Raw genomic sequence first — 12,763 nt, 5'->3', positions numbered from 1 at the left:
AACCTCTCTGGGCCTCATTGTAAAGTCGGATGCCGTCCCCTTCTTGGGGAGTTTGAGGAGAATGTGAGATCATTCATGTAACAACTACTGGGCATGCCCTGGCATGGAGCTGGTGTTCAGAAAAAGAGAAGGCATCATTTTTGTGATCTCCTGTCTTGGATCAGGTCCGCCCTTTCCACTACTTTTCTCTGGGCTGCTGGGCTGTAACCTTTCTCCCGGGACATTCTGGGTTCTCCTGCTCGGACCATGGGCATTTGGAAGAGGCCGGTGGTGTCCCTTCTTGGATTGCAGGAGAGGAAAGCCTAGGGGTACAGAGGTGAGGAAGATGCCCTCATCCAAGGTCGGAAGCCCTGCAGCAAAGTCAGATCCCTATGGTATACTCAAAGCTGTGAGCCACCAGGGTAGGGTCACGGAGACAGGGTTCAGGTTCTCCTTTCTAGAGGAAGCTCTGGCTTCAGCCTGTTCTGTCCAGACCCAGCCTCTGTGCTGCCAGGTGACCTTCTCCAGCCTCTCACTGAAGTCCCAAGGTGAGCCTGGGCCCCTGCCCCCAAACCGTTAGTAGTGCTTAACCCTGGGTGGGGTGTTTTGTATTGTAGTGTTCCTGTGTTTTCTACAGTAGCACAAATCACTTCTGTTATTGGGAAGTAAACTCAACAAAGTGTTGTTTTTTAAGTTATGTAAAATCAACTAATCAATCAACCAATCAGTAAATATCTACAGTCACTTGGTGCTCCAATATCTCAGACACAGCACATCACCAGGGAACACAAGGGGTCAGACACCCGTGACAGGCTTCATGTGTGCTGACCCACTGGCCATCATTCACCAGGGGCCTTTATCATTTATTTTATTGTGATTCTTTTGTGATGCTGGAGATTGAACCCAGGGCCTCTGCACTGAGCGGCAGCCCCTGCCCCATTCTTTTTCATTTTTAGACAGGATCTTGCTAAATTGACCAGGCTGACATTGAACTTGCAATGCTCCTACCTCACCAGGAGCCCTTATTGAGGCTCTTCCTGGTGGCAGGCACGTGGACTGTGGGGACAGAGGGATGGGGCATCACTGCGGGGCTGATGGCTTTTAAGAGAAAGGGAAGCCACTAACACCCCAGGAGCTGGCATCCCTAGCTGACAGTGGCAGGAGGGTGCATGACGTGATGTCAGGGCCTGGCAGGGGTGCACTGTGGTGCTAAGCAGCCATATGCAAGCAACAGTGGAGGCCAGGAGAGTTGTTTGGCAGATGGCACTCGCGATGGCACCAAGGCACACCCTGGCTGCTTTGGACCCACAGCAAGAACATCACCCCAGCAGCTCCTTGCGGACAGGATCCTGGGTCACAGACAGGGCCACAGAGCCTTGTGCTCGCTCCCACATGTACCTGTGGGGACACAGATGGCCAGGGGTTAGGCAGAGCTGGACCTCGAGGACTCCAAGGAAAGGAGAGCAGTCGTGCAGGTGGGGAAAGTCCTCCCCGCCCACTCACGAGGTCCCAGCTGGCACCAGGAAGCTGTCATCAGGGGCCAGGCCCAGGTGCTGTCCCCGCATTGTCACCACTGAGGAACCTTCCTGTGAAAACAAAGCAGGAGAATCCAACAGCTGTCAGGCCTCAACACCTGTCTGGATGTTCCAGGTCTGCCTTGCAGGGGAAGTTATGGGAGTTCCAGGCTCAGGAGCAGGCGGATCCCCATGGACAGGAGGGGGTCCCACCCTATCCCGGGCCCCACGTGCCAACTGCCACAGCCACACATCCACGTCCTCTCCTGGACCCTTGCTGCTGCCTTGTCCATGCGCGATTACCTGATGGGAGGTGAAACAGACTTTTCTGGCGCTTCCTGCCCCACATAGGAGATGGCCTTGACTCTGGCCACCACATCGGAGGCCTGAGCGGAGCAGGGCTGAGATCCGCACCTCCACGAGCAGAGATTGCAACCCATGGAAGAGGGCGCCCTGTGCACACCTGCCCCTCACACGCACATGTACCTGAGGCCCACCAGGGCACACGGGGTCACACAACCCTCAGCTCACCTCCCTCCCTTCCTTGGGTGTTGAAACTGGCAGAGGGAAGAGGGATGAGGAGGGTGAGGCTGTGGTCTCCAGGACCTGCGGGGCCCATCCTCCTGTGGCCTCAGCAGGACTCAGGGGGAAAGACTGTGGACGTGGACAGGAAGGGGAAGCGGTAGGAGCAGCACAGTGCAAGGGAGGCGGCTGTGGTTGTGACAGGAGGGGCTCCTGGTGCAAGTGTCCCTGGGACCCAGAATTGGGGCAGGCCTGTACCCAGGGAGTGTCCCTTCCGGGGTGAGTAATTCCAACTGCACAGGATGTGGGCACAGTGAACACAGGACTCCCTGTGCTCCCCACCTCCTGATCTGTCCCTCGAAGCACATACTTTTGGGCCTCTGTGCTCAATGCTGGGTGAAGCCCCGCTGTCTCTTGGACGAGTCCTCCCACCCTCCCACCTTGCAGGGCTAGCAGACCAGCAGGACCTGGGCCTGCCTGCCAGCACTCCACAGTTACAATCCACCTCATGTCCTCCCTTCCCCGCCCTGGCTCTTACCACCCCCAGCAGCTTGCAGTGCCGGGCTGATCCAAACCTCCACACCTCCAAGACCTCATGCTGGTCCCTCACCTAGAATGGTCTCTCTACCTCCCTTTCTTCCTTTGGCAAACTGTTGCACAAATTTGAAAACACTACTTGGGCATTACCTCCTCCAGGCAACCTTCCTTGACTACCCTCCTAGCCAGGGTTTGAGATTAGTTTTCAGTTCCCGGGGTTGCTGGAGATGCTCTGAGTGGTCCAGGGCTATATTACCTGAGTCTCATAGGTGTCCCCAAACAGGCTGAGGGAGGTGCCCGCCTGCAGCTCCCTGCGGTGACCATCCAGCCAGGCCTCCAGGGACATGGGCTTCATGACAGAGCGTGTGCTCAGCGGGAACGGCGGCTCCTTGAGAAGCTGGTCTGCACCGTGCACGGTTAGGTCAGTGTCCTCAGCGCTCAGCCCACCCAGCCCCACAGGGCTCAGATTCTCGGGGCCCCACACTCAACAGCCAGCTCCATGACCAAGTAGCCATGTGGGGTACTGACTGGTACTGTCTTAGCACCCTGGGAACTGGGCAGAGTACTCCAAGAGACTCCTCCTGGGGCCCAACACAGACCCATCTCACTGTGTATATGTGTGTGGGGAGGGTTTGCCATGGCCTCACCAGGGATGGGCTTTCCTGTCCTGTACTGCTCTGAGTGGAAGAACCTGCAGGGAAAGATCAGCACTTGGAAGTTCTGTACCGACCACCTTTCCCCTCCCAGCCTCTTGGCCTCAGCCCCACCCCACCCCAAGAGGAGGACGACTTCCCCCCAGTTTGCAGGCCCAAGGGCACTGCTGTAGAGCCCCAGGGCAATGAGGGGCAGGCTCCAGGCCAGGGCTCACTCTTGGATGATGGGGGCCAACTGCGTGCCAAGGTCCTTGCAGTAGAACCACTTCTCATACAGGATGTCCACAGTGTCCCCCACAAAGTACCTGCCAAAGCAGATGTTACAGCTTGTATCTACATGTCCCCCCAAAGCCTTATGCAGTCATAGGAGGGGCTTTTTGGAGGTCCCTGGATCTAGGGTGTGTGATAGTGGGACTGAGGGTGCGATGCTGGGATTAAGGATCCCCCACCCAGGGTGTGAGTGGAATATAAGGGACAGAAAGAGGCTGGCTGCCATTGCTTGCTGCTTTGCTGCCTTCCGCTTGGCCTGCTTTGTTTTTGTTGTTGTTATTGTACCAGGAATCAAACTCAGGGCCTCAAACTTGCTAGGTAGGCTCCATGCCACTGAGCTACATTCCCAGTCCCTGCCTACCCTGCTTTGCCATGGACTGTTTCTCCTGTATTGCCCCTCTGCCACGCCACCCTGACTTGGAGCCAGGTGACTATGGACTGAAACCTCTATAAACTGTGAGTTGAAACAAACCTTCTCCCCTTAACTCTGGGTGTTGGGTATTTTGTCTCAGAAATAAGAAAAGTAACTAAAACAGCAAAGGACAGGCAACCTGGCTCCCCATCTGGGCGGCTTCAGTGCAGCCCTGCGCAGGCCTGCCTCTGCTTGTGGATGTCTGGGCCCTGGCACTGAAGAGCCTGGTGCCTGTTTTACCTCTGTTGGTGCAGCTCAGTGGTTGATTTTCCTGCACACCTAAACCTGGCTTTTCCAAAGCCCACCTGTACCCCTTTGGAGAGCCGAAAGAACTCTGAAGCTCAGGGACGCTGGGTGCTGTGGCAGGGATCACACAGGCTGTACATGGCCAAAGCAGGCCTGACTCAAGATGGTCTTAGGAATTTACAGAGTATCTGGGCTAAGTATGTTTTTCCCAAAGAGGAAGCTGAAGTTGAGCCCGAATCCAGGGGTGGTGGCTGTATGCTCTCGGTCAGAGTAACAAACTTCAGCAGCCAGTGGAGATGTCCCCAAATGAGGTGTCTTCTCTCGGGTCGGGGATGCCCTTCAGAAGTGGAGCAAAGCTCTGGGCCTATTTGTCAGGTGGGCCTGTGTGCACACACACATGGCATTCAGTAGGCCCCTCGAGCCCACCTGGGCCTCACCAGGGCAGTGCCCTCCTCCCCTGGGCTGAGGAGCCCCTGAGCCTGGCAGGTGCCGGAAGCATCAGTCAACTGAATCCCAGGACCCAGCTCCCGGTGGGCCAGGTCTGTCTGCTCTTCAGTTCTCAAGAAAGAGGAATGGTCCTGCTGATGGACACGGCTTACAGACATGTGATCTGCACCCACCTGGCACCCTAAATTCCCTCTTATGTTGGAGTTGACTACCAGCAGCCTTCATAACTGGATTACAGTGCCCTCCAGGAATTGCTGTTGGAGTGGTATTTTAATGTTGAGTCCTGGCTTTTATTAAAGGTCAAAAGCAGCCAGATGAAATCCATTATAGGATTTGCTGTAAAATGTTATTGAGGACACTGTCCTCACATCACTGGAGGCTGCCTCTATAAAGCCCATTGGCTTAGAGAAATTCCTCTTAAACTTTAAGGCCTGATATCTGTCTCTAACAGACTATAACAAAATACTAGGCAGTAAATTATTATGCAGCCATTAATATTGTGTGGTGGTTTTATTTTTTTGGTGGTACTGGGAATTGAACTCAGGGAGTGCTCAGCTATACCAGCAGCCCTTTTTTGAGGCAAGGTCTCAATAAGTTGCCCAAGCTGGCCTTGAATTTGTGATCTTCCTGCCTCAGCCTCCCAAGCAGCTGGGATTACAATCCGAGCAACATTTTGTTTTTAAAATTTAATAATATGAGAAATATTCACGAGTTTTTTAAGTTAAGAAACAAAACTCACACAAATGCATGTAAAAGACTGCAATGTTGTCAGATATAGATATGCATAGAAAAAACCAAAATGGAAGTGTAAGTGTTTCTTTAAGTTTACTTTAGGGATATTTTGTTTTCTCTTTTATTACTTGTATTTTTTTGAGATATAATTCACATACCATAAAATCCACCCTTTTTGTAGCAAGTCATTTAAATTTTTGTTCATTTTGCATTTCTGTACTTTTCCAGATTTTGAGAGTGAATGTGTATGACACTGGTCATTTTTTAAATGAAGATTTTAAAATGTTCAATGTAACAAGAAATGAAGGCTAAAGAATTCTTTTTTTTTTTTTTTTTTTTTGGTACCGGAGATCGAACTCGGGTCCTCGTGCTTGTGAGACAGGCGGCGAAACCACTGAGCTAAATCCCTGGCCCTAAAGAATTCTGATTCCAGTAACTTGATGAGAAATTTAAATTTTCTTCATTAAAAATCTTTTGAAATTTCATTTTCAGCTAAGTCTTTGGTCCCCAGACCTTCAGTGGGCTTCTCCTTTCAGAGGATGATGGGGGAGCGGCTACGGCATCAGTGTCCACCCTAGGCCTGCATCCTCCCCCTTCATGGTGCTCACTCTGTCCTGGCTCTGCTGTCCTAGCCCTGACTTCACGTTCCTCTATGCTGAGCAGCCATGGTAGCAAGTTCCACTCTACCAAACTTGTCTCCCTGTGCGCAGTTTCTTCTCTGGTAAAGTATGGAAGATAACTGTACCTACCCCATCCGAGGTAGCCCATCGAGCTTCAATGAATAAATACACACAAAGCCAGCACCTGCCCCACAGCAAGTGCCAGCTCGATGTCCGGGGCAGAACTGATCTCCGGAAGCCGAGTGGTGGGGAGCAGCCATGTTTTGGCTGCTGGGTACTGGGCTAGGTGCGTCCCCCTGAGTCCCCCTCCCCTCCCAGCAGACCTCAGGAGAAAGCACAGGTTCTGACTCCAGCCTGTGAGGGCTCCCAGGGGCCTACAGGGATCACCCTACACACATACACACACACACACACACACACACACACACACACGCACGCACGCACGCACACATACCCCTTTCCACCTAGCCCTGTCAGCCAGCCAGGCCTTCCAGGGCACCCTGCCTCCAAGCCCTCCGCTCTCGATGGCTGGAAGTGCTTTCTGGACTCTCTCTCCCATTCCCTCTGCCCGCCTCTGACCACCCTCAGCTCCTGGGACAGGGCGTTACCTGAGCCCATCCTGCTCTGTCTCCAGCCGCCTCCGCTCAATCACCAGCCCCATGGTGTTGGCAAACCTCTGCGGGGAGTGAGGCACCCTAGCGGGCAGCAGGAATATCTGCAGCGGGAGAGCCGGGCCCACAGGGCTGCGATCCCTTACAGGGACCTCAGGGCCCGCAGCATCTGGGTATCCTAGCTGACCCACTCCCGCCCACACATGCCTGCTCTCCGCCAGCCTCTTCCCCCTGCAGGGCATCTCCCTCTGTGCTGAGGTCGGGGTGGGGCAGTCAGGTGCGCAGGAAGGGGCAAGGGGGCAGGGCCTTGGCCCGCTCGCCGCTGAGTCCACCTCACCTCCCCCTGCCGAATGACCACATCCCGGTGCTTCCCTTGCTCCAGGATACGGAGAACCATGTCCCCCTCCAGTTGGTAAAACACCTGTGGAACAGCAAAGAGCCTGGGATCCTCCCTGTTTCCTCTTCCATGTCCCTGACCAGAACCTGAGGAACTTCCCGAAGGCCCATCTCCGCTGCCCTGAGGCCCTCAGTCCCCTGACCCAGGCCACAGACAGGAGGGCTAAAGTCACGTGTCTCAAACAAGGTACCGTGTCTCAAACAAGCCGGTAATGATCCAAATACTCAGGATGCAGGAGCAGGTTCAGGGCATGGGGCAGGAGACTGAGGGAGGGGCTCGATGTGGAAATCCAGGTGAGGGAACCATCCGTATACTGTGAGTCAAGGGCTGTGCCAAGTGCCTTCCTGGACATTATCAGAAATCTTTACAGCAGAGTGTGGTTGCACACACTTGTAATCCCAGCACCCTGGGAGGCTGAGGCAGGAGGATTCCAGATTAGAACCCAGCCCGAGCACTTTACCGACTTAGACTCTCTAAATTTTTTTTTAAATGGCCGGGATGTAGCTCGTGTGAAGTCCCTGGGGTCAGTGCCCAGTACTACAAAACAAAACAAAAACTGCGCCTCTGAATAACTGCCAATAAAAATGGGAAAATGTTATTGTTATGATGTTGGTGTCTCACGCAGTGATATGTCTAGCATAAGCACTGTGCTCACAGGGGCTCCTCCTGAGTGGTGGGGTTAGGAATGAGGTAAGCATTTTTCTTTCTGTACTTCTTATGTTTTCTACAATGAAAAATATTTACTTCCGTTATTATAAATACTGCAAGAAAAAAACCCTACTTGTTCCCTTATAGGGAGCCATGGATCATGCCCAACCTCCTCCCCAAGCTGTGAAGAAACCTGTGGGGTGTGTGTGTGTGTGTGTGTGTGTGTGTGTGTGTGTTGTGCCCTAGTATTGTCAAGAGGAGTGAAAGAGGGGCCCCAGAGTTCTGGGGAGGGGGCAGTCTGCAGTGACGTTTAGGCTGGATTCAAACCCTCTCCAGACAGGCTACACGGTATCAGAGGCCATGGAACAAAAACAGCAGAAGGTGTCAGAATTGTCCTGTCTTGTCCCTGGCCAGCGGTGTCCCTGTGACTAGGGGCAGGCCTGGCCTGGAGCAGAGGACAGATCACTGACAGCAGCGCTGTGGGCAGTGAAGCTGCTGGGAAGTATGCAATGTTCAGAGGCCTGTGGATAGCTGGAAGGAGAAGTGTACCGCTCTGGCTGATATTAGCTACAGTCTGGCTTCCCGGCCCTGGGAAGGCTCTATCTATGGCAGGCAGATGGAGAGGGGTGAGGAATGGGGGAACAGTGCCTCTGAGCACACTGAATCCTTCTGCCCAGCATGGCCATGGTCACATGTGCGGCCAGGACAGGGTCAGGGAGGGCACCTGACTCGATCTGTCTAGGATGGCATGGTTAGTAAGTGGTTCATCTGCCCCCAAGGAAGGAGTGGGCTCTGTGGGCTCAGAGCAGTGGGTGAGTGGCACTGGGGGTTCTGCAGGGAAAGGAGCTGGAGACTTGGGAGGGCTGTCGCAGAGGCTACAGCTCAGTGAGGAGGAAAATCTGGCTCAATAAGAGGTGTGATTTGAGGGCCGGGGATTTAGCTCAGTGCTGCCTCCGCCTGGCCTCGAAAGCGGAAGGTCCCAAGTTCCATCCCCAGTACCAAAAAAGAGGTGTGATTTGAACCCAGATCTAAGCAATTCCTCAGAATCTACCTAGATGAGGCAGGGAGAGAGTAGACGCTGCCTAGTTCTGAGGCCACCCAGGATCTGTGCCAGGTATGGTACCTGGCCCTCCTATTGGGCAGGACCACACCATCACAAAGCTATGCCCAGCCAGACTCCTGGCCACCTGAGTGTCCTTCCAGAGTGAGGACATCTGCACAGCCAGCCCCATCATCCCTGAGCCACCAGCTGGGACCCAGCTCCTCTCCATCTGCCTGCCTGCTGGGCTGCCCAGGCCTCAAGGGATACTTAGCCACCGGCAGCACAGAGACCAGGAGATGGGTGTGGGGCAGAGGGTTAGAGGCAAGAAGGGAAGGAGGTGGGGAGATGTGGAAGTGGCATCAGGGCCAGAAGGGCGACTGAGCCCCTGGAGGGCGAGGCTGCCTGAGGCGAGTGGAAAGACCACTCCCGGCCTGCCTTCTCCTCTCCGTCATCTCCACAGAGGAACGTGGTTCCCGGGGAGGCCTGTATGTGAGCAGGGTGCCCGCAGAGGGACAAGGCCCAAGGGGGGATGAGGGGCCTGGAGCCCATGGTCAGGGGCCCTGAACACGCTGGGTGCCCACGCACATACGCTGCCCGAGCGATTCTCCAGTGCTCGCTCCATCTCGGCTTGTGGGAAATGCCACCAGAGGCGGCGGAGGCTGGGGACAGAGCTGGACCTTGCCATCTGGAACCCCACAACTGGGCGTCCCTCAAGACGATGGGGGCTGCTATACTGATCTTTTTCCACGAGAGACTCTGTTTGCTGGGAACCTGTTTGTCTCTCCTATGGGGCCATTCCTCACTTTCCATTTTATTTCTGTCTATATATTTTTTGGTTAGGTAGAAGAAAACTACAGTTCAAAATTCAAGGTGTGAAAGGGTGCTCAGTGCAGTCCCTGCCCCCACCCCCAGGTGACATAGCCCCAGCACCCTCTAGGTAAGGAAGGGCCTCCAGCCCCAACCCCTTTCCTCAATCCATGCCCACTTGCCTCTTGCTCCTCCTCCCTCACCCCCCTCCTGGTCCTCTAATCCCCTCCACCCCAGCCCAGCCCACCCCCACTTTGTGTCCTGAACTTTGACCCTGTCTGCAGCGGGGAGAACCTGGCTCCTGGCATCGAAGGGGAGACCTAGTCTAGGGCCCCTAGTGCTAGGGGCTCATGTGGAGGCCAATCGCGCACATAGAAGTCAGGATGGGGAGCGCTCGGAGTGGGGACAGCCTGTGCCCCAGGGTGGATGCCAAAGGTGTCACTGTGCAGGCCCACTGCCGCAGGGCCAGCAGTTCCCTTATGACCCAGTTGTCCCCTCTGGCTGCAGTCACCTGTCCCCATCTCCAGTCCATAATCTCTGGCCCTGGCGCAGAAAATGTCTCCTTCCCCCGGGGACCCAGGCCTCAGTTGGGACAGGGGCACCCGAAGCCTACCTCCTCACCCTCCTCGATGTGATAGTCCTTCCTGATGTTGGGGCCACCAACGAACATGATTTTGAGCTGCTCCTGGTGCCTGCAATGGATGGGGAGACCCTGGAGTGAGGAAGGAGGGGGTACAGGAGGGCCTGGAACCCTTGGGAGAAGGAGCTGGTCTCTGTGCCCCACCCTCATCCCAGCTGTCTGTGACTGTGTGTGTCCCCATAACTTCTGACCCAACGGGGAACAGCATGGGGGTGGATCTATGGCTTCTCCACTCAGGGTCCCTGGGCTGTGTGCAGGGTCTCCAGTTCCAGGAGCGCATACTGGAGCCCCTGTGCCGCCTGGTTAAGAGACCCTCTGCTCCCCACTGGCTGGAGGCCTGACTCAGGGGACTCAGGAGACTGTGGCATCTAGCAGGCTCCTCAGATAGCACCGAGGCAGTGTGGCATGTGTTTAAAAGTACAGGTGCTGGGCCAGGGATTTAGCTCAGTGGCTCAGCGCCTGCCTGGCAAGCGCGAGGCCCTGGATTCGATTTCCGGTACCAAAAAAGAAAAGTGAAAAAAAAAAGACCAAAAAAAAAAAAGTACAGATGCTGTAGCTAGCCTCCAGGGATTAATGTGGCTTTACCATCAACCTCAGGCTTGTTACTTAACCTCGCTGGCCTCAGTTTCTTCATCTGTAAAATGGAGAGACACCTCTTACTTCAGAGAGTTTAAATGGATTATGTAAACTCATATCTGGATTATGTAAACTCATATCTCAGAACAGTGCTTTGGGTATGGGAAGCACTGTTTAAAACATGCTAAAATAAAGACGCCTAATGCAACTCTCTTGTTTGCAGCTGACTTTACAAGCTCAGAGAGGGTCACATAGCTTGAGACCAGACAAGAAATGTGAACATGGACACACAGGCAGTGCCTGTGAAGATGAAGGTGGAGATGGTGTGATGTGGTAGAAGCCAAGGAATGCCAGCAATGCCAGCAAGCCAAGGGAAGTGGGGAGAGGGCACCAGAGTCCCGACAGCCCCAGCCAGCACACACATGGTGACAGCAGTCCTCACTCTGACCTGTGGCCACCAGTCTGCCAGCCTTCATCTCCATTCTTTGTTTATATTTGTTGTTTCCCTGACCCAGAACATCAGCTCCCCAGGAGGGTATTTTTATCTGTTTCCTGTTGCATTCCCAGTGTCCAGGCCAGCCTGGCAGGCAGTAGGTGCTCGGTGAACATCTGACTGCATACAGAGAGGGCCTGTGTTTGTGATGACTCCTACAGGGCAGTGTTGCAGGTAGGGGCCGTGGGGCTGGAGAGACCGAGCACCCTGCGTCACCCAGGCTAGAGGTGACCAGGGTAGAATGGGGTAGTGGCCATGAACTGGGCAGGAGCAGATGGAGTGAGGTGGTATCTGGGGAAGAAACTGGAGGACTCAGGATGAGAAATGGTGGACAGGGATGAAGTGGAGGAAAGAGGCAAAGATGATGCTAAAGCTAGGGAGATGTTGCCTGTTAGCCACACAGGTGACCCAGAGCGTCCTTGGACTTTGTAGTCAAACTACTGCATAAGCGTGAGTCTGGACCCTGTCCTGCAGCAGCTCTGTGACAAAGTTACTTATTAAATCCCACTTCTCTGAACTCCTGTGAGAATGATACGAGGTGATGCCGCTTGGAGTCTGTGGCCGGGGCGGGGGGCAGTGATGGTAGCCTCCAGGGTGGAGGTGACTGGCAGATACAGCAAATTCGGGGGATGTGGCCTGAATGTGGGAGCTGAGGGACTGGGGAGGGAGGAGACCACGGGGAGGGCCCCAGAGGTCTTAGGGAGAAAGATGACTGGGCCAGGTCAGCAGCAGAGGTGACCTAGGGAGGTCTGTTGTGAATTTGTGAGTGTGTGTTTGTGTGCTGGTGCACACATGCGGCCCTGCAGAGAGGGCCTGGGAAGAACAATAAATCAAGATCCCCCAGAGAGCTGATCCTGGGACTTCACCTTTTGCTTGTGGCCTCCTGGACGGGGCTGGGAGGGGGGCGGAGGGGGATTCAGCTGTCCCCAGACCCAGGTTCTGCTGTCATTCTGGGCACTGAAAGTCAGCTCCCCAACTTTTGAGTTTCCTCAAAGTGCACAGAAGCTGCTTGAGGCTGGAGAGCTGTCGCTTGGGAGAAGGTGCCCTGTGCCGCCTCATCTCTCACAGCATCAGAGCCAAGGCCACGGTCCCCACTACAGTCCCCAGAAAGAGGAACAGACCGAGGCTGAACCCGGAACAGTCGTCACCGCTGAATTCTGGCGCCAGGAGAACAGCAGCCCCCTTTTTCAGGCTCCTGGGTCAGGAGACTCACTCAGAGCAGGAGGGCGAAGGGCTCGGAGCAGGAGGTGAGGTCAGAGGGGTGGATATGGGGGTCCCGGAGACTCACATGAGCTTGTTGCAGACTGGGGGCTGGAAGGAGGCCCGGTTCTCCTCCACCCAGGTTTTCACGCCCACGCGGTGCTCCATGCCTCCCGCCCGGCCGTGGCCTCTGGGTGTGAGGCCTCCGGGACGGGACGTAGCGGTCGAGCGTGTCCTCCCGCAGTAGGGAGAGAACTGCTCTGCCCTGCGCCCAAGGGCTCTCTCCCGTCAGCATCCCGGAGGTCAAAGGGCGGAGCAACGCCCACCACTCCGCAGCGGGCTTGCCTGGAAGCACAGAGCTGCGGCTTGGGCCCCCCGCAGTGAGGAGCGGGATTGGTTGGTCTGCAGGGCGGGGAG

At 55.0% G+C, this 12,763-nt stretch overlaps 1 protein-coding gene across 1 annotated transcript; it reads right to left on the bottom strand.

Annotated features, from left to right (window-relative positions):
* Nucleotides 1–793: 793 nt before the first annotated feature.
* Nucleotides 794–12,641, bottom strand: Haao (3-hydroxyanthranilate 3,4-dioxygenase). The gene is made up of 10 exons (XM_087216449.1): nt 12,435–12,641; nt 10,051–10,129; nt 6,881–6,964; nt 6,541–6,647; nt 3,421–3,510; nt 3,200–3,243; nt 2,809–2,954; nt 1,724–1,796; nt 1,483–1,561; nt 794–1,377 (listed from the first exon to the last, which is right to left on the bottom strand). The coding sequence occupies exons 1-10, from the start codon at nt 12,512–12,514 to the stop codon at nt 1,299–1,301; spliced, it is 861 nt and encodes a 286-aa protein (XP_087072575.1). The 5' UTR covers nt 12,515–12,641; the 3' UTR covers nt 794–1,298.
* Between the last annotated feature and the right edge of the window lie 122 nt (nt 12,642–12,763).

Source organism: Heterocephalus glaber, unplaced genomic scaffold (assembly GCF_053883595.1).
Source record: "Heterocephalus glaber isolate CG9 unplaced genomic scaffold, H.glaber_assembly_v1.0 deba00001457, whole genome shotgun sequence".
Taxonomy (NCBI): Eukaryota; Metazoa; Chordata; class Mammalia; order Rodentia; family Bathyergidae; genus Heterocephalus; species Heterocephalus glaber.
This window is presented reverse-complemented; position numbering and strand designations above follow the sequence as displayed.

Bases quoted from the DNA above. Each gene is read 5' to 3' on its own strand.
- Haao (XM_087216449.1), bottom strand. From the start codon at position 12,514: ATGGAGCACCGCGTGGGCGTGAAAACCTGGGTGGAGGAGAACCGGGCC. The intron at 6,965-10,050 runs GTAGGCTTCGGG...GCTGTTCCACAG, and splicing joins ACATCGAGGAGGGTGAGGAG to GTGTTTTACCAACTGGAGGG. The intron at 1,797-2,808 runs GTAATATAGCCC...ACCTCCCATCAG, and splicing joins GGGACACCTATGAGACTCAG to GTAATCGCGCATGGACAAGG.